This window comes from Oncorhynchus clarkii, chromosome 1 (genome assembly GCF_045791955.1).
Source record: "Oncorhynchus clarkii lewisi isolate Uvic-CL-2024 chromosome 1, UVic_Ocla_1.0, whole genome shotgun sequence".
Lineage (NCBI taxonomy): Eukaryota > Metazoa > Chordata > Actinopteri > Salmoniformes > Salmonidae > Oncorhynchus > Oncorhynchus clarkii.
The window spans coordinates 46,263,009-46,285,204 of NC_092147.1; the positions used below are offsets into that span (position 1 = coordinate 46,263,009).

The 22,196-nt window shown below is 42.3% G+C and overlaps 1 protein-coding gene across 1 annotated transcript in view; it reads left to right on the forward strand.

The window, feature by feature from the left end:
- LOC139405577 (uncharacterized) overlaps positions 1–8,777 on the forward strand; it is a 32,311-nt gene extending 23,534 nt beyond the window's left edge. The window contains exons 4-6 of the mRNA XM_071148019.1: positions 3,802–3,858; positions 7,895–8,017; positions 8,709–8,777. Of these exons, the coding sequence (XP_071004120.1) occupies positions 3,802–3,858; positions 7,895–8,017; positions 8,709–8,777 (249 nt within the window). The remainder of the gene's footprint in view (positions 1–3,801; positions 3,859–7,894; positions 8,018–8,708) is intronic.
- The last annotated feature ends 13,419 nt before the right edge of the window (positions 8,778–22,196 follow it).

The window sequence follows — 22,196 nt, forward strand, 5'->3', positions numbered from 1 at the left end:
TATCGTCCGGGTTAGAGGAGGGTTTGGCTCTAGCGACTCGTTGTGGCAGGCCCGGGCGCCTGCAGGCTGACCTCGGTTGCCAGCTGGATGGTGTTTCCTCTGACACATTGGTGCATCTGGCTTCCGGGTTACATAGTCCAATAGTTACTTTTGACCAGGGCCCTATGAGCTCTATGTTGGGAATATGGTTTGGGACGTAGGCAAATTATTTTGCGTTAATGTTGCTGCCCAGTAACCTTAATCAAATAAGATGAAAACACGATGATGGACGAGACCGTTAATTACATTTAATTGGATGATCAAAGGCTTGTCTTTTGAGGCTCTTGATAAAAACCTGAACTTCAGGTTGCTGAAATTACATAGCTAGCCTTTATCTCTCTTGTTACTGCGAAATAATGTATTCCTTGTCGGATGTTTTCTCTCTTGTTTTTGACAATGAGAAAAGCTGAAAACAATCGCATCCGTCATTAACTGGCTTTGGTGATGGAAAAGGGATGTGGATCTCTCAGGCTCCTTTGGGTCAATATTGTTTTATTCTGTATAGGTTGGTGAGGGGACACACAACACTGATATACACTGAGTGTACAAAACATTAAGCACACCTTCCTATTATTGAATTGCACCCCCCCCCCTTTTTTTGCCCTCAGAACAGCCTCAATTGTCTTGCCCATTCACCCTCTGAATGGCACACATACACAATCAATCCATGTGTCAATTGTCTCTTTAACCTGTCTCCTCATCTTCATCTACGCTGATTGAAGTGGGTTTAACAAGTGACATCAATAAGGGATCATAGCTTTCACCGGGATTCACTTGGTCAGTCTTTTACATGGAAAGAGCAGGCGTTCCTAATGTTTTGTACACTCAGTATAACACACCTCTTTTATACAGGAAGGGACCAGGCTCTTTTCCTGATCAGATTGCAGTTGTATAATATGTTCATAATACTACCCTGACTCTTTCTCTTTTTCTTGCTATCTCGCTCTCTTTTTCTCTGTGTCCTTTAACTATTCTTCTTTCTTTTGTATTCTACAAAGTCCCTCCCTTTTTCATACGCCAATTTATTCAGCCGAGGTAGAAGAGAGGAGCCCCAGTCATTTATCAACACAGAGAAAGTTTTTATTTTTATTGTATTTCATTGGCCCATATTTAGAGGCTGTGGATGTGAAAGGAAGGAAGGCTGGATGGTGATGTTGTATGGAGAAAAGGAGTCGAGGTCATTTCTAGTATTTCTATTTCCTCATTCCTTGGTTTGATGAATATTTTACCCTTTCATTTGTGGTTGACTGTCTAATGATGTCCTAGTAACCCATCACCATAAAATAAATGTAATTTTCACAGTGACAATCTGTCCTTAGGTTGCTAATGAGGAAAGTCTCTCTCCTGGGATATTTCCCGCTCCCTCTCTTCCAAAGCATGGCCATCGTGTCCATTTCAAAACAGCAAGCAAGTGTCCATCACAACACTAGGGGTTTCTGCGATGATGCTGTCATGCTGTGGAGAGAATTGGGGGATGGATAAGGGAGGGAGTGTTATGGTGGGCTTCTCAATAACTCTTGGTCTTCGGCACCGCTCTTGGGTCTTTTTCCCCATGTTTATATATATATATATATACACAGTCGTATGAAAAAGTTTGGGCACCCCTGACAATTTCCATGATTTCCATTTATAAATAATTGGGTGTTTTGGATCAGCAATTTCATTTTGATCTATCAAATAACTGATGGACACAGTAATAATTCAGTAGTGAAATTAGGTTTATTGGATTAACAGAAAATGGGCAATATGCATCAAAACAAAATTAGACAGGTGCATACATTTGGGCACCCCAATAGAAAAATCACATCAGTATTTAGTAGAGCCTCCTTTTGCTAAAATAACAGCCTCTAGACGCTTCCCATAGCCTCTAATGAGTGTCTGGATTCTGGATGAAGGTATGTTGGACCATTCCTCCTTACAAAACATCTCCAGTTCAGTTTGATGGTTGTCGAGCATGGACAGCCTCGGCGTAACTTCAACTTTGTGACTGATTGTTCTACATTATTCCCAAGAATCTGCTGATATTGACTGGAATCCATGCGACCCTCAACTTTAACAAGATTCCCAGTACCGGCAATGGCCACACAGCCCCACAGCATGATGGAATGAAGCTGGCTTGTCCAAATGTGCGTTTGCATACCTCAAGCGACTCTGTTTGTGGCGTGTGTGCAGAAAATACTTATTTCGCATCACTCTCCCATACAGCTTCTCCTTGTGCAAAGTGCGCTGAATTGTTGAACGGTGCATAGTGACACCATCTGTAGCAAGATGATGTTGTAGGTCTTTGGAGGTGGTCTGTGGGCTGTTTTTGACCGTTCTCACCATCCTTCGCCTTTGCATCTCCAATATTTTACTTGGCCTGCCACTTCTGGCCTTAACAAGAACTGTGCCTGTGGTCTTCCATTTCCTCACCATGTTCCTCACAGTGGACACTGACAGCTTAAATCTCTGTGATAGCTTTTTGTAGCCTTCCTCTAAACCATAATGTTGAACAATCTTTGTTTTCAGGTCATTTGAGAGTTGTTTTGAGGCCCCCGTGTTGTCACTCTTCAGAGGAGAGTCAAAGAGAACAACAACTTGCAATTGGCCACCTTAAATACCTTTTCTCATGATTGGATGCACTTGTCTATGAAGTTCAAGGCTTAATGAGCTCACCAAACCAATTGTGTGTTCCAATTAATCAGTGCTAAGTAGTTACAGATATTCAAATCAACAGAATGACAAGGGTGCCCACATTTTTGCATAGCCTATTTTTCACATCTGATTTAATTTCATACAAGTTAATATTGCTACAGTAAAAATCTTTGTCTGGACAATACCCCAATACTCAGCTTTTATTAGAAAATGAATGGCATGCCACTGTGATCATTTTCTGTGACGACAGTTACGAAAAGAGGGGTTATAATTGACAGGATGGGGGATAAGGTAACACCCAGTAGGGTATAGCAGGAGTGGGCATGTTTCAAGGAATGCTACACTCAGAAATGTTTGTTCATTAGTCCACTATTAATACAATCCCAAAAACATATGCATGTCAGCAGTCAAGTTTTCACAATGGAGCACTTGCAGCACAGAGCTAAACTTGGCTTGATGATGCGTTTTGCATCATATCAAAGATAGTTTTTGTGTGTAGTCTCCCTTTAATATTAATAACAACCAAACAGAGAAAACCACAACGTCCTCCGTAGGTTTTTTTTTCTTCCTTCCCTGTGTGCTCACTTAAGCTACAAGAAGTATATTACTAAAGTCCTCCATCTTGAAGTACCATGATTAAACTCCTCATTGACAGCTTACCCCAACAATGCAAGGTGTGCTCTAGTTTTTAAAAAATATTTCTGAAGGTAATCACGCAGCATAGTAATGAGAGAGAGAGAGGGAGCGTTGATCAGTAGAAACGAAACAAAAGATTTTAGAAAATGAAAGAATTAAACCAAAAATCAAGAGACCTGACCTTAGTCTTTGCTCATCTGACTATAGACTGGAAGTAAAGATGTCAGTTTGAAGATGAAAACAGTTTTGTCTCTGTGTTTTGGGAATTTAGAGAATCATTTTAGGATTTTAATAGATTCATTATATATTCCCTCTTTTCCTTTTCCCTAAGGGAGGTTCATACCCAAAAATGTAAGCACAGAGGTGTTCTTGTCAAAATATTTGATAATTGACAATATGGAAATGGTACTGTTATTTGCCACAAATGTTGCAATTTTTTTTCCTCTAAATCTCTGATGCTCATGCTAACTCCTGATTCTTCTTCTGTTTTAGAGCGAGGGATATGTCCAGGAAGAAGATACAAGAAGTGTGGCTGCATCCTCTGTCATGGTATGCTCAGCATTCTGGTGCCGTGTATTCTATTCCAATATAAGAGAATATAAGAGAGTATGTATATCTATATATATATATATACATACTCTCTTATATTCTCTTATATATATATATATATATATATATATATATATATATATATATATATATACAGTGCCTTGCGAAAGTATTCGGCCCCCTTGAACTTTGCGACCTTTTGCCACATTTCAGGCTTCAAACATAAAGATATAAAACTGTATTTTTTTGTGAAGAATCAACAACAAGTGGGACACAATCATGAAGTGGAACGACATTTATTGGATATTTCAAACTTTTTTAACAAATCAAAAACTGAAAAATTGGGCGTGCAAAATTTTTCGGCCCCCTTAAGTTAATACTTTGTAGCGCCACCTTTTGCTGCGATTACAGCTGTAAGTCGCTTGGGGTATGTCTCTATCAGTTTTGCACATCAAGAGACTGAATTTTTTTCCCATTCCTCCTTGCAAAACAGCTCGAGATCAGTGAGGTTGGATGGAGAGCATTTGTGAACAGCAGTTTTCAGTTCTTTCCACAGATTCTCGATTGGATTCAGGTCTGGACTTTGACTTGGCCATTCTAACACCTGGATATGTTTATTTTTGAACCATTCCATTGTAGATTTTGCTTTATGTTTTGGATCATTGTCTTGTTGGAAGACAAATCTCCGTCCCAGTCTCAGGTCTTTTGCAGACTCCATCAGGTTTTCTTCCAGAATGGTCCTGTATTTGGCTCCATCCATCTTCCCATCAATTTTAACCATCTTCCCTGTCCCTGCTGAAGAAAAGCAGGCCCAAACCATGATGCTGCCACCACCATGTTTGACAGTGGGGATGGTGTGTTCAGGGTGATGAGCTGTGTTGCTTTTACGCCAAACATAACGTTTTGCATTGTTGCCAAAAAGTTCAATTTTGGTTTCATCTGACCAGAGCACCTTCTTCCACATGTTTGGTGTGTCTCCCAGGTGGCTTGTGGCAAACTTTAAACAACACTTTTTATGGATATCTTTAAGAAATGGCTTTCTTCTTGCCACTCTTCCATAAAGGCCAGATTTGTGTAATATACGACTGATTGTTGTCCTATGGACAGAGTCTCCCACCTCAGCTGTAGATCTCTGCAGTTCATCCAGAGTGATCATGGGCCTCTTGGCTGCATCTCTGATCAGTCTTCTCCTTGTATGAGCTGAAAGTTTAGAGGGACAGCCAGGTCTTGGTAGATTTGCAGTGGTCTGATACTCCTTCCATTTCAATATTATCGCTTGCACAGTGCTCCTTGGGATGTTTAAAGCTTGGGAAATCTTTTTGTATCCAAATCCGGCTTTAAACTTCTTCACAACAGTATCTCGGACCTGCCTGGTGTGTTCCTTGTTCTTCATGATGCTTTCTGCGCTTTTGACGGACCTCTGAGACTATCACAGTGCAGGTGCATTTATACGGAGACTTGATTACACACAGGTGGATTGTATTTATCATCATTAGTCATTTAGGTCAACATTGGATCATTCAGAGATCCTCACTGAACTTCTGGAGAGAGTTTGCTGCACTGAAAGTAAAGGGGCTGAACAATTTTTCAGTTTTTGATTTGTTAAAAAAGTTTGAAATATCCAATAAATGTCGTTCCACTTCATGATTGTGTCCCACTTGTTGTTGATTCTTCACAAAAAAATACAGTTTTATATCTTTATGTTTGAAGCCTGAAATGTGGCAAAAGGTCGCAAAGTTCAAGGGGGCCGAATACTTTCGCAAGGCACTGTACTGGCCTGTCTCCTGGTAGCGCCTCCATGCTCTGGACACTACGCTGACAGACACAGAAAACCCTCTTGCCACAGCTCGCATTGATGTGCCATCCTGGATGAGCTGCACTACCTGAGCCACTTGTGTGAGTTGTAGACTCCGTCTCATGCTACCACTAGAGTGAAAGCACCGCCAGCATTCAAAAGTGACCAAAACCTCAGCCAGGAAGCATAGGAACTGAGAAGTGGTCTGTGGTTGCCACCTGCAGAACCACTCCTTTATTGGGGGGTGTCTTGCTAATTGCCTATAATTTCCACCGGTTGTCTATTCCATTTGCACGACAGCATGTGAAATTTATTGTCAATCACTGCTGCTTCATAAGTGTAAGTGTACAGTTTGATTTCACAGAAGTGTGATTGACTTGGAGTTACATTGTGTTGTTTAAGTGTTCCCTTTATTTGTTTGAGAGAGAGAGAAAGAGAGAGAGAGGCATTCTGAGCTGCCATCAGGATAAAATGGAGCCTCTTTCCCCCCACGCCGTTCCCATGGTGATATCCCATAATCACTCCTGTCTTCCTTCGTGGTGGGACACAGACTCATTTGCTCATTGGCTGTGACAGCCTCCTACCTCTCACTGACTGGAAGCAGCAGGGGCCTGAGAGGAGCCATCGGTGGAAATAGCAGGGTATCTCCTATAACTGAACGAGAGGGGAAGGATGGAGGGAGGGAGAAAGAGGGTGGGGTAATTAGAGAACGGTACCCATAAGAAGGTAGGAGAGTGAGATGGGTCCCTACAGTGATGCTCATCATAACACTAGGGGTTCGTGTCCATAATTAGACCTACTTTACTACAGTATCTTACTGTATATTGGCTTTGGAAAAACGTGGAGACTTCTCCAGTTACACAAACAGTATGAAAACCATCATTTTAATTTGAACACATTTTTCTTCCCTCATTCTCCCTCTGTATGGGTAGCCGCCTCTGAAATCGAACCCACGACCCTGGCGTTGCAATACCGCATTATACTGTATGTCCTCTCACTTTCTTTCAGTGTCCCTCCCGCCCTCTATCCTCTAGCTAACTCTGCCTCTCTGCTGCCACCATTCCCCCCACTGTGGTGCTTTTTTTTTGCTGTTGTCAGGCTGAGGGACAGCTTCCCAGGGCGAAAGGTAGAGAGGCAGGGTTTTATAATTAACGTGGAGCTGACACCTGCATGGCCAGTGTAAACAGGTGAACTGTGAAGAAGAGGCCCTCCCTGGCAGGCCACTGATTAAAGCCTGGCTCTCTGCTTCTCTCTCATTCACGCTGTCCCGCTGGTCAATAAACACCACTAATGGTATCAGACCACCCACCCAGCCCACGGGCACGGATAAAGGTCAAACATAACAGGGAGGTGGTGGGGCTGGTCTGTGGCCTGAGTGTACTGTAGTTAGACTGAACCTAATTTCAGAAAAGTTCTATATGATTCTTCAACCTAAAAAAAACACACATATTTTTAGATGGGTGCACAAGCGAGTGCACTCAAAGGTACTCATGTCGCTCTGTTTGTTAGATTGATGCTCTACTATTCAGAGTAGCAGTGTTGACAATTCGTCTTTGCCTCAGCCTCGAATGCTGAAAATCCCCTCAAGTTAATCATTGACCTTGATTTGCCAGCTTAAGCCAGATTTGGGTTGGTTGCCTCTCTTTAGCCCTGGAGCGAGTACCTGCCGTTTCTACCACAGATTCCCTGCCTGCATATAGATCCTTATCTACTTTATTAGTTGGCTTTGTTTGTTTACTATTGGGAATAATTCCCTCACTTCCCACTGATAATAGCCTTTCCACTCTGTGAAGATAAATGGATTGTCCTCCCGACTCATCACCTTGTAAGAAGAGGCTCATGAAAGATTCAGAAATGGCACCCTATTCCCTATATAGTGCACTAATTTTGATCAGCGAAGTAGTGCACTAATGTAGGCAATAGGGTACTTTGGGACACAGCCCAGGAGAGTCTTCAGACTGGATGACAAAATGTGTGCTTTGGAAGAAAGCTGAGGATCGTAGTGAAAATGATGTGAAATAGTTGTAGTGAAAGAGATTGTTTTGTTTCTCAAGAAGAATGATAAGAGTTGTTCAGAAAGGCTCTTCTTGGTGTGAAATTACCAACAAACATCAAGTTTGTGTAGCTTTTCGGGAATATTAGCATGGTGCAGTTGTAATCCGACTCCACCAGCAACTGTAGACAAGCGTAAAATATTTCCATTGTTTCATTTTTACTGATAATCTGTCTCTCTCTACTCAGTCTGTGTTCCCCAGGATTCAGTTGGATCCTCTGGAGAAGGACTGGCTAAGATCCTGTGCCCTGGGGAACACAGCTGCTCTCCGACAGCTCCTCACACAGGACCCCAGCCTGGCCTCAAAGAAGGTACTACCTCCCCCTAACCCTCACCCTCTACCTCAACATCAGCCCCATTCTGGCCTCCAAGAAGATACCAAATATAAGGCTCTGGACTAGGGTAAACCTGTTTGATCTGGTCTATCGAAAGCCATACATTTGATTGGCACATGTTCAAGCCCATCTCCCATAGGATTGACACTAAACAGACAGACTCTGGCCTCCTATAGGATTCAGCATGATGGCACCCAGGAGCTGCCTCTCTTCATCTAGGATCAGATAAGAGAGCCTCTGTTGATGGGCTTGATGGGCATCTAGCTACTGAGGCTGCTGAGATTGAAAGACAAAAAACAAACATCAGGAAAGGTAGCTTGATCCCTTATCAGTCAATCCCATCAAGCGTTGTCTCACAGAATTAAAACAGCCCATAGTTGCTGTCTTGTCGTCCTCTCTTGAGACATCAGGTTTTCATGGACCATTTCACCTCCACAAAAGCTGTCAGATCGCAATGTTGATGTCATTGACCTTGTTTAAAGATGAGATCTTCAGATAGGGATCCTCTGAAAGCCATCTGGTTCTTATATTGAAGGATTTTCTTATAATACAGTTCTGATATACCATAAATATTAAATAAATATTATGGTAATAAATTAGACCCATTTTTTCCCCCCAGATGCCTAACATTTGCACTCTATTCCCATGTGTTTGACGCTCTCACCAGGACTTCATCACTGTAAGTAGCCTCCAGTATTTCTCCTACCATCCTCCCTTCCTCTCTTCCTGGCCCTAACCTAATCTGTCATGTTGGTGATTCACATAGAAAAGTAGTCCATATACAGTAGCTTTGTTTTTTTGTTTTATTTCTGCAGTTTGATGTTTTACCAAAACAAATACATAGTTCCTTCTTGAATAGTCAGTACTATGCCAAACTGTACTAAGGAAACTTAGTGTGACGTCACCATATTAAGTGTATATCCTCTACTCTTCAAATGGCCTCCTTGATTTACCCCGTGTGTAATGGGGGAAACAGGCGGTGGACTCAAATGACACAGGTTTCAATTCTTCAGACCCCCACTAAATATACTGCACTACTCTCTCCAGTGTGCATCGACAGCTCCTCTCCTCCACCTATTGGCTAACACGCCTGTATTGATTTCTATCTGACCGGTCCGCTGGCTGGTTAAACCAATCCCTCCCTTCCCACTGAAGCTCTGGCGTTCGAGTGGGAGCACTTACAAAACAATGGTCTTAAGAAAATCAGACACTTCAGCTACAACAAACAAGCAGTTAGTAAACTTCTTAGCATGACGAAATGAGGGAGGATGGAGAGATGTAGGGACAGAGAGATGGAGGGAGAGAGACTCCCCACCTTTATCAGAGGGACAGGAGAGCCAGATTAGAGAAGAACATGTGACAAAAAAAGGACAGGTTATCCCCCTTTCCAAAGGACAGGTTATCCCCCTTTCCAAAACCTATGATTCTATCCAAGATTAAAGGTGGAAGGTGTTAAAAAATCTCAACAACCAGCTGTTGTGAACCATGATAGGTTGAATTTTTGTAAATGATTAAAATGATCAAATAATACATTATTGACAAATTCTGCAGACAGAACTGAACACTATTAATATTAATACTCCTATAGGAATGACGTCTTATACTCTAACAAGAACCATAATATTCAATATTCTCTTTCTCCTATGAACTGTACTGCCCGATGGCTCTACTGCTGGAAACCAAGGGGGTGAGTAGTGGTATTTTTACATGGTCCATGTGCCTCCTTTCTGTACTGATCAAACATGTTGCTGCTGGCTTACAGCTAAAACAAAACATCCCCAATACATTTATTTCAATTAGCTAAGCATTGATAATTCATAGTGCTCTTTCATAGTGCTCTGGCAGTGTCAAAGATTGGACAAAGGTTGGGTGTCTCGCTGTTCTTTAAAACAGGAAGAACATTTATTCAGAAGTCTACTAAATGGGATTCACACCAACATCCAATTTCTGACATGTATCAACTTTTAAGTTATGACCCAGGTGCAGACAGTGTTGAAGACACTGAAGTTTATTCTTTATACAGGGGCAGGCAAATGACAGGTCAATGCAGGCAGGGGTCAAGGCAGGCAGAACAGTCAGAACCGGGAAACTAGAAAACAGGAGTAAGGAACAGGCGAGCAGGGAAACAAAACGCTGGTAGGTTCTACAAACAAACAAACTGGCAACAGACAAACAGAGTACACAGGTATAAATACACAGGGGATAATGGGGAAGATAGGTGACACCTGGAGGGGAGTGGAGACAAGCACAAAGAAAGTTGAAACAAATCAGGGCATGACAGCATATGTTTATCTACAAAACAAACAAAAAGCTGAAATTGTTTTGCAAGGCACACAAACACACCCTCCATACATTCTGACATGCCTTGGTTCTCCCTATCACCCTACAGTCAAACACACACACACACACACACACACACACACACACACACACACACACACACACACACACACACACACACACACACACACACACACACACACTGTACTGTCCTACAGGGCTGGTTATTTTTTATCAAGCCTTTCTTCAGGCGTCTGAGGTTTTGTTTAGTATTACGGTCAGTCAGTGTAATGGGCCAGAGAATCCAAATGACTGTATCCACTGAGTTTAGCTCACTCTGTAGTCATGGGCCAGGTCCCAAATGACACCGTATTCCCTATATAATGCACTACTTTTCATCAGGGCCCATAGAGCTACTTAAGAGACTAGGGTGCCATTTGGGATGCAGACATGACGCCGGAGCCCAGATGATCATGGTGTGTAATGATATTGTAATTGAATGGTAATTAATAGTTGAAAAAACACACAGCTTTCACTGCCTGAAGGCAGATTTATACCACTATACTGTCCTCACCAGATGAGAGCTACTGATCGTTTTTTCGTAGAATGAAACAATTCCATGAACTTTGCAGGGTTTTTTAAATTTTATGTAGGTTTTTTGTTTGAACATTTTGTGTGTTTAAACACAGAATTTCACTGCCACTGTCATTTGTACAGAAATTCAGCATTACTTTGGTTTAGTTGAACCCCAACCAATACTTTCTCTCTAACTGGCTCCACACCAGTATGCTACAACACAAAGGCATTATTTCACTTGCTATGAAAACTTTGTTGAGGTATGTCTGTTGAGAATGTTTCAACCAGCAGAGCATATGGTAGCCTATTGCCACAGTCCGGCTTTGAAAGGCAACTGCTGAAGCCAGAGCAGGAATTTCACACAGCGTTGAGTGAGACTGCATAAACAAGCGCTAAGCTGTCTATTGAAAGGCTCCAAAGCAAAAGACCTCGTCCATATGGCCTCTCCTACAACTCTCCCTCCTTCAGTCAGTTTGTATAGCCCCCCCGATATCAGCTCCATGGGCCTCACCATGCAGAAGTAACAACATCAATGGTGTAAACCCTTGCCACTTGAGATTATTACATTTCTTTTTATGCTTCACTTGATCAAAATGGAAGAAGTGGAATTTACGCCTTTTTGATGTTCTTTTTCCTGCTGCTTTCAGCGAGACATTGGGAACTGGTTTTGTTGTTCGTCCCTGTACCAGAATACCACCCACTAAAGGGCCACAGATGCCAATCTGATGGTAGCAGACGGTCGGATGGCAGTTACCAGTTTGAACAGGGTCACTGTTGTCAAACTGTCCCATGATGCATGGCAGATACCTCCCAGAAGGCTTCTCTCTCTATTCATGGGCCGGATTTAAAACACCCTGTTTTAAAGAAAGGTTGTACCTTATGGCCACAGTAAATCTAATGCAATTATAGTGTGCCATAATGTTAACTAACATGGGACATTTTGTAAACAGTAGGTACTGGTTTAAACACAATATGATACTGTTCGATTGTATTGTATTCAGCAACTATGTGTATCACTACTAATCCTATAAGTGTAACCGCAAAACATTTATTTCATTTTTTAAATTTTTTTTAATAGTTGATGTAAAGTGGACAGTCAGATACTGGTCACAATTGCTCATCATAACATGGAGAGTGACAGTAGCTCCAGACCTGGATGGAGAAGCGTTTTTTTTTTAATCAGTTTGTGTCTGGAGCGTTGGGGAGGCCAAACAGTCTGACGGAGTGACGGAAGAACCCCAACAGGCATCACAGAGCTCGGTTAGCACCTTGTAATGAAACCAGGCCTGGGTAAAGCAGCTTGGCAGCATCCCGCCTCGACGGGCGCAGTGGTCAGTCTACATTAACACACACACACGCATGCATGCGCTCCCCACACACACACTTAAAGGGGGCTGCTGCAGGCACCCAAAAATAACTCCCGTTAGCTATCCCGCAGACAGACATTTTTTTCCCCCCCTCCTCCCAGCCATTGGTTTCTGCTAGATTTCCGCGCTCTCGGTTGTTGGCTGAATGATATATATTGGCGAGAGATAATTAAACGCTTGGAAACCAGTGGGAAACACTGTTCTATTTGTTTCATCTAATCTACTGTACCGCAACATGGTAGTGACAGTGTAGTGACAGTGTGAGGTTGGTAGGGAGCGGGACGGGGTAGGAAATGCCAGGGTTGATGCTGTGTGTCCTTATGAAAGGGATGGGGTGGAAAGGCCAGGGTTGATGCTGTGTGTCCTTATGAAAGGGATGGGGTGGAAAGAGTTTTAACCATCTCAGTGTTACAAGATACAAAGAATCAGTTCAGAAGGACAAGAAGATTACTGTTACTATAGTTCCCTGCATTCTCTATGGGGACTATCTTAATCTTAAAAGGAAGATTACGGGGAACTCTTGTTGATTGAAGGGTTTAGTTTGAACCCATGCCAAATCTGAACAGAATAGGACCAAAGGTGTCAATGAATGGACATGTCAGAGAGTGAACCCATCAAAGCATGCCTCTCCTCTCACCTCTCTACTTTGATGTGCTTCGACTGGGAATGTGGACGGAGGGGAATAGCTAGCGTCCCGGCTCTACATCAATACGTCCACGCGGACAATAAGAATAGCTGCTCTGGAGAAAGGCAGAACAGGGATGGAATCCGGACATAATACAAAGGGATACACAGGTTATGATGCCCACCGTGTATCACATTGTGATTGATTAGAATGGTTAGAACAGTGATCATACATTAAACTTTCACTCCTTCCTTCCTTTCGTCTTGTTTTTCTTCTGTCCCCGTGAATTGGACATCAAGTTTGTAAGTATATAGAATTAAACATCAATATTATAGATGGGCTTCAATGACTCTGTTTGTGTGGGTGTGTGTACAACGTGTTCCTCTTTCTCTCCCATTAGACTGTTGTGTTCCCTAATTGTGTAGCTAGTTACCAGTCGATTCATTATAATACATGAAATGATCTGATTTGGACTCATTCAGTTCTACACAATAGAAATTGGATAACTGTCCTTGAATCTGGCTCTTTAGTGAGGCATCAATAAACTCAACATTGGGCTGAATTAAGCCAGTTTATTACAGAGCAGACACAGTGCCTGGCCATTCTTCACAGCCAAATCTGTTTAGGCAAATTAGGCATGAATTAAATTCAAAGGGACATTTTATTTAAATGAGCCGTTCATGTTTTTTCATTTTTGTGTCACTGCTGTTGTGGAGGCTGTGTAGATGCACAATTCTTCTTATATTAATTGACAGTTGGCCTGAGTGAGGAGCGGTTATCCCTTCTATTGTAACCTTGAAACGTAGTAAGTCCTAACTGAAATTTTACTCAAGAAATATGCCTTCATTAAAGATTTGGAATAGTATCTGTGACCATACAATACCTTATTAGTTATGTACAAAAAAAACAACTCAACTCAAACCTCTGCACAAATCTCCCATTGGCATCAGTGCTTTATTTACATGTTACGTAGCCTAGTTCCTAGTCAGGATTCCACCCAGCCAGTCAGTCACTCAGTCAGTGGGTGCGTATGGTAGGAGCAGTCTCAGTGTTGAATGACTGGCCCCTCCCCTCTGTCTGTGCGTCTTCTCAGACGGCGCTTCACTGGGCAACCAAGCAAGGCTGCGTGGAAGCTGTGGACATGATGGCTCGCACCGGCGTGGACGTCAACATCAGATCGGTGAGCGAACGCCGCAGTGACAGGTGGTGTCGGGCTGTGAAGGGTCAATTACTTCAGTTCACACTGACGCCTTACTCGCACCTCATACAGGCCACAGCTACCGGATCTCCTCACGCAGTTATCATTTTCTATGTCCGTCGATTGTCCACCACAGATGCAGACGCGCGCGCGCGCACACACACACATAGAGATGTACAGGTGTGACTACTCTTTAAGATTCCCGCTGAGGTTATACTTCCGTTTCCCTGTGGTGTTTTAGTCCAAAGGCTTCCGAAGGAACTTCTCCTCGACTCTGGGCTGCTGGTTTGATAAAGCAGTGCACCACATAAGCTAGCTACAGATTGTACACCAGAAAATTTGATATAACTAAAGATTTTTGGTTCAATCAGACAACAACAAATGTGCAAAAGTAGCCCAAATAGCGGTAGAGATGCGGGCAGTCAAAACCAATACAGCGCTGCGAAACGGAGAACAGGCGCTCTGACGTCATGTACAGCATGTTACTGTACAGCATCTGCATTCCAATTTATGCACTTATCAATGACAAAATCTGTATACGGGATGACTCGGGCTGTGAGTGGAAAGGGTTACTAACAGAGCATTTTCTAAATTCAAATGAACCACCTGCAACTGGACACAATAATTTATAATATACTTCTTTGCCCGAATCGACAACTAAAAAGGTATCGCCAAATACAGGTTATTTGAAAATTCTATGGCAGCGGTTGGTATGGGGCTTTACACCAAAACTCGTATGTTATATTACATTATCTGGTGTACAGTCTCTAGCTACACTTAAACCCATTCCACCCCAAGTCAATGTCCCCAAGACAACTGACATTGTCCAATGTGCAGCACTGAATAAATATCAGTTAAGCATTACCTCATAAGGATTTTCACTCAATCCCTCCCTATCTGGTTTAAGTAGTGTGAAAATATTCATTGTTTGTTTTCTGTCATTTCGTTATTTTAAAAATGCTAATTTCTCTTTTATCTATCACATCATACTCTTTTTGTCATTCATTTTGGGGCTGATATAGACATTTGAGAGTTTTGTTATTTTCTCAGCCCGGGGCTAAGTTTGCCTTCACAGTAAATAAAATGGAAAACCATACCACACACAAACCCTGCTGCCTTGTATGTAGAGAGGCAGCAGAGGCAGGTGGGTGGTGGATTTATTTGAAGGGGCAATGTTGTGATTACTTAATGGCTTCTCAGACAGCCATGGGCCTGTAGAATTCAATTTAGCGCCTGCCTCTCTAAGTGTTAATCTCCTGTCCTCGCAGACCGCTGCCTGGTTATGATGCGATGTGTACACACACAGGAGAGATAATGTTTAATCCTTACCAGAGCAAAGTAAACCGGACAAGTCAGTTATTGGCTCTTTAATTACATAATTCACTTTTTTGTCTCTAATCGTTACAGTGGTAATGGCACTGATGAAACGGCTTTTCAGCCAAAGCAGAAAGCAAATCAAAAATCTATAATCCATAGAATGGCTTTAAGTGCTGTGAAACTGTTGGATTCACTGAACATACTCCATTCACTGGAGGCGGTTTAGAGGGTTTTGTAGCTTTTTCTTTGACTGCCGATGAATTTCATGTGTGTGTGTTATCCCCCAAGTCAGCTTTCATCTGACATTAAAGAGCCATCGCTGTCAGCTGAACTTGAAAGGGAGGACACACAATGTTGACATGCAATGCATCACATAGATATGGTATTGCCCAGTTCACCTTAGTCCATTATATATATATATACAGATACAGTTGTGGCAAAAAGTTTTGAGAGTGACATATACATTTCCACAAAGTTTGCTGCTTTAGTGTTTTTAGATATTACTATATAGATGCTACTATGGAATACTGACGTATAATTACAAGTGTCAAAGGCTTTTATTGACAATTACATGAAGTTGATGCAAAGAGTCAATATTTGCAGTATTGACCCTTCTTTTTCAAGACCTCTGCAATCCGCCCTGGCATGCTGTCAATTAACTTCTGGGCCACATCCTGACTGATGGCAGCCCATTCTTGCATAATCAATGCTTGGAGTTTGTCAGAATTTGTGGGGTTTTGTTTGTCCACCCGCCTCTTGAAGATTGACCACAAGTTCTCAATGGGATTAAGGTCTGGGGAGTTCCTGGCCATGGTCCCAAAATATCTACGTTTTGTTCCCCGAGCCACTTAGTTATCACTTGCCTTATGACAAGGTGCTCCATCATGCTGAAAAAGGCATTGTTCGTCACCAAGCTGTTCCTGGATGGTTGGGAGAAGTTGCTCTCTGAGGATGTGTTGGTACCATTCTTTATTCATGGCTGTGGTCTTAGGCAAAATTGTGAGTGAGTCCACTCCCTTGGCTGAGAAGCAACCCAACACATGAATGGTCTCAGGATGCTTTACTGTTGGCATGACACAGGTAGCGCTCACCTTGTCTTCTCTGGACAAGCTTTTTTCCGGATACCCCAAACAATCGGAAAGGGGATTCATCAGAGACAATGACTTTACCACAGTTCTCAGCAGTCCAATCCCTGTACCTTTTGCAGAATATAAGTCTGTCCCTGATATTTTTCATGGAGAGAAGTGGCTTCTTTGCTGCCCTTCTTGACACCAGGCCATCCTCCAAAAGTCTTCGCCTCACTGTGCGTGCAGATGCACTCACACCTGCCTGCTACCATTCCTGAGCAAGCTCTATACTGGTGGTGCCCCGATCCTGCAGCTGAATCAACTTTAGGAGACGGTCCTGGCGCTTGCTGGACTTTCTTGGGCGCCTTGAAGCCTTTCTCACAACAATTGAACCGCTCTCCTTGAAGTTCTTGATGATCCGATAAATGGTTGATTTAGGTGCAATCTTACTGCCAGCAATATCCTTGCCTGTGAAGCCCTTTTTGTGCAAAGCAATGATGACAGCACGTGTTTCCTTGCAGGTAACCATGGTTGACAGAGGAAGAACCATGATTCCAAGCACCACCCTCCGTTTGAAGCTTCCAGTCTGTTACTCGAACTCAATCAGCAATGCAGAGTGATCTCCAGCCTTGTCCTTGTCAACACTCACACCTGTGTTAATGACAGAATCACTGACATGATATGAGCTGGTCCTTTTGTGGCAGGGCTGAAATGCAGTGGAATTTTTTGGGGGGGATTCAGTTAATTTGCATGGCAAAGAGGGACTTTGCATTTAATTGCAGTTCATCTGATCACTCTTCATAATATTCAGGAGTATATGCAAATTGCCATCATACAAACTGAGGCAGCAGACTTTGAAAATTAATATTTGTGTCATTCTCAAAACTTTTGGCCACGACTGTATATATACACATACAGTACGTGTCAAACGTTTGCACACACCTACTTATTCAAGGGTTTTTCTTTATTTGTACTATTTTTACTATCTATACATTGTAGAATAATAGTGAAGACATCAAAACTATGAAATAACACATACGGAATCATGTAGTAACCAAAAACGTTTTTCACAAATCAAATTTGAAAATCTTCAAAGTAGCCACCCTTTGCCTTGATGACAGCTTTGCACACTCTTGGCATTCTCTTAACCAGCTTCATGAGGTAGTCACCTGGAATGCATTTCAATTAATAGGTGTGTTAATTTGTGGAAGTTCTTTCCTTCTTAATGCGTTTGAGCCAATCAGTTGTGTTGTGACAAAGTAGGGGTGGTGTACAGAAGATAGCCCTATTTGGTAAAATACCAAGTCCATATTATGGCAAGAACAGCTCAAATATGCGAAGAGAAATTACAGTCCATCATTACTTTAAGGCATGAAGGTCAGTCAATCCGGAACATTTCAAGAATTTTGAAAGTTTCTTCAAGTGCAGTCGCAAAAACCATCAAGCGCTATGATGAAACTGGCTCTCATGAGGACCGCTACATGAAAGGAAGACCCATAGTTACTGTACCTCTGCTGCAGAGGATGAATTCATTATAGTTAACTGCACCTCAGATTGCAGCCCAAATCAATTCTTTACAGAGTTCAAGTAACAGACACATCTCAACATCAACTGTTCACAGGAGACTGCGTGTATCAGGCCTTCGAGGTTGAATAGCTGCAAATAAACCACTACTGAAGGACACTAATAATTAGAAGGGACTTGCTTGGGCCAAGAAACACGAGCAATTAATCTGTCCTTTGGTCTGATGAGTCCAAATTTGAGATTTTTGGATCCAACCACTGTGTCTTTGTGAGACACAGAGTAGGTGAACTGATGATCTCTGCAAGTGTGGTTCCCACTGTGAAGCATGGAGGAGGTAGTGTGATGGTGTGGGGGTGCTTTTATGGTGACACTGTCTGTGATTCCTTTACAATTCAAAGCACACTGAACCAGCATGTCTACCACAGCATTCTGCAGTGATAAACGATCCCATCTGGTTTGCTCTTAGTTGGACTATCATTTGTTTTTCAACAGGACAATGACCCAAAACACACCTCCAGGCTGTGTATGGGCTATTTGACCAAGGAGAGTGATGGAGTGCTGCATCAGATGACCTGGCCTCCACAATCACCTGACTTCAACCCAATTGAGATGGTTTGGGATGAGTTGGACCGCAGAGTGGAGGAAAAGCAGCCAATAAGTGCTCAGTATATGTGGGAACTTCTTCAAGACTGTTAGAAAAGCATTCCAGGTGACTCTTTTGGTTACTAAATGATTCCATATGTGTTATTTCATAGTTTTGATGTCTTGGTAAAAAAACACAAAAAAAACTCTTGAATGAGTAGGTGTCCAAACTTTTGACTGGTAATGTATATATATTTATTTGAAAAATGATATTGTGAACAAGATTAAAAACGAATTTGCTCTCCTCTTACCTCCTGCCCCTTCCTATGACACACAATCCTCACCATCTCTACAAAGCATGTAAGTAGTCCCTGACCTCACTGTGGCCAGTACCGCAAAATGTATATGCAAATGCTAGAAATATGAATAGCCCTAGGGCTGCTATAGTTGAAGTCGGAAGTTTACATACACTTAGGCTGGAGTCATTAAAACACGTTTTTCAACCACTCCACAAATTTCTTGTTAACCAGCTATAGTTTTGGCAAGTCGGTTAGGACATCTGCAAATCAATCCCAGAACAACAACAAAAGGACCTTGTGAAGATGCTGGAGGAAACGGGTACAAAAGTATCTATATCCACAGTAAAACAAGTCCTATACCGACATAACCTGAAAGGCCGCTCAACAAGGAAGAAGCCACTGCTCCAAAACCGCCAGAAAAAAGCCAGAATACGGTTTGCAACTGCACATGAGGACAAAGATTGTACTTTTTGGAGAAAAGTCCTCTGGTCTGATGAAACAAAAATAGAACTGTTTTGCCATAATGACCAGGCTTGCAAGCCGAAGATTACCATCCCAACCGTGAAACACAGGGGTGGCAGCATCATGTTGTGGGGGTGCTTTGCAGGAGGAGGGACTGGTGCACTTCACAAAATAGATGGCATCATGAGGTAGGGAAATTATGTGGATATAGTGAAGCAACATCAAGACATCAGTCAGGAAGTTAAAGCTCGGTCGCAAATGGGTCTTCCAAATGGACAATGACCCCAAGCATACTTCCAAAGTTGTGGCAAAATGGCTTAAGGACTACAAAGTCAAGGTATTGGAGTGGCCATCACAAAGCCCTGACCTCAATCCTATAGAAAATGTGTGGGCAGAACTGAAAAAGTGTGTGTGCAAGGAGGCCTACAAACCTGACTCGGTTACACCAGCTCTATCATAAGGAATGGGCCAAAAATCACCCAACCTATTGTGGGAAGCTTGTGGAAGGCTACCCGAAACGTTTGTTTAAACAATTTCAAGGCAATGCTACCAAATACTAATTGAGTGAAATAAAAGCTGAAATAAATCATTCTCTCTACTATTATTCTGACATGTCACATTCTTAAAATAAAGTGGTGATCCTAACTGACCTAAGACAGGGAATTTTTACGAGGATTAAATGACAGGAATGGTCTAAACCGAGTTTAAATGTATTTGGCTAAGGTCTATGTAAACTTCTGCCTTCAACTGTATATGCACTTTATATGCATCACTTCTTCTTTTTATATGAACCATTCATGTGTTGAAAATCCCAAATTGTTTGCATAGTGAACTTACACACAGCCCTGACACACACACTTATCCCACCAGACATGCCACCAGGGGTCTTTTCACAGTTTCAAAAAAGTGTACAGTTTTATATAGAGCATTTATTGCATCGACCTCCGTTCCATCAGATTTCCTCAAATAATCAGCAAACCTGGTTTAAAAAAACAGATAAAGCAACAGCTCACAGCACAACGCCTCTCTCCTATTCAACCTAGAGAGTTTGTGTGTATACATTGATATGTTGGCTACATTTGCCTTCTTTTTTAAATCTTTTTTTTTTAACATATATGTCGTTCTGTCCTTGAGCTGTTCTTGTCTATTAATGTTCTGTATTATGTCATGTTTAATGTTGTGTGTGGACCCCGGGAAGAGTAGCTGCTGCTTTCGCAACAGCTAATGCGGATCCTAATAAAATACCAAAAATACCAAAATATGAATTGAGCATTGACAAACAATTTACTAAGTCAAATGACCTGTGTTGGTAGTGTAAAATGAGGTTGTGCCTCTGTCTCTTGATGTTTTCTAATTCTCCCTGTATTCCTCTGGCCTTCTCCATGCCTGGCGATTTGACTGTCGACACGTTCTGCTCTGAAGGGGGTAAGTTATATTGTAATACTCTAATACACATTTGAAATGAGTCCATACTATAGTGGTCATGAATATGGTAAAGGAGAGCTGTCACGCCTTATAGCAATATCCCCTCACGTGTGTTTGGAGACAGGATGTGTGGGCTGTAGGACTCATACGAACAGGCATACAGAAGTAAGTCAATACCAGTCTGCCCACCATAGGCATTCAACAGACAGGAGTAGGAGAGGGGTGAAGTTACATTGGGTCGTTGAATTAACTGTTATCATACATGGAGGGTTCGTGTCCACAATCAGAATGAACTGAAACTTGTACTCTCTGACATGGCAAAGTCAGCGTGTATCAGTGAAAGGAGAGGGTATTCTGTGTCTGTTTAGATCGTCTCCCTGTTTGTCAGTGGGCTTACGTCAGTAGCTTATGGGTTGTCTTGGACAAGTAACAAAACAAGCTAGCCTACCAACGACAGAGTTGGATTCCCGCTGAATTCATATACTGTGCCTTGATCTCACCCTGCTCCCTCGAAACCCCTAGTTAAATGCCCTTTACCTCCAATGTAAAGCTCAAAGTACACATTAAAGGGGCTTTGAACTTTCAGGAAATTGTAGAAGTGAAAGGTGGTCTCCTTTACCTTGAAAAAGCAACATACAGTATCTACAGTACATGCCTTCTGTATGCTATAGCTCCTACCACACATATATTTACTGTTTTTCTTTTACCCGCCTTAAAGAGATTCTCAAGTACTTTTGTATACTTTTTAGCCAGTAGTTCTGAAAGTAGCGCTCACGAGCCAAAAGTGGTCCCTGAAAACGGCGTACTATGTCTAGGGCTGTGGTGGTCATGACATTTTGTCAGACGATTATTGTCATGCAAAAGAATGCCGGTCTCGTGTTAAATTGACCGTTAATTAACATAAACACGTTTAGCATTGCCGGGCCTCAACGAATACAAGCCGCATACAAGCCGCTGATGGGTGCCTTTGGAACATCTACATTTAAAAAAAGTTTAATAAATCAATTGAATATACAGTGCATTCGGATAGTATTCAGACCCCTTGACGTTTTCCACATTTTGAAAGTAGCACAGCTATTCAGGTATCTCCAGAGATGTTAGATCGGGTTCAGGTCCGGGCTCTGGCTGGGCCACTCAAGGACATTCAGAGACTTGACCCGAAGCCACTCCTGTGTTGTCTTGGATGTGTGCTTAGGGTAGTTGTCCTGTTGGAAGGTGAACCTTCGCTCCAGTCTGAGGTTCTGAGCGCTCTGGAGCAGGTTTTCATCAAGGATCTCTCTGTACTTTGCTCCGTTCATCTTTCCCTCGATCCTGACTAGTCTCCCAGTCCCTGCCGCTGAAAAACATCCCCGCAACGTGATGCTGCCACCATCATGCTTCACCGTAGGGATGGTGCCAGGTTCACTCCAGACGTAACGCTTGGCATTCAGGCC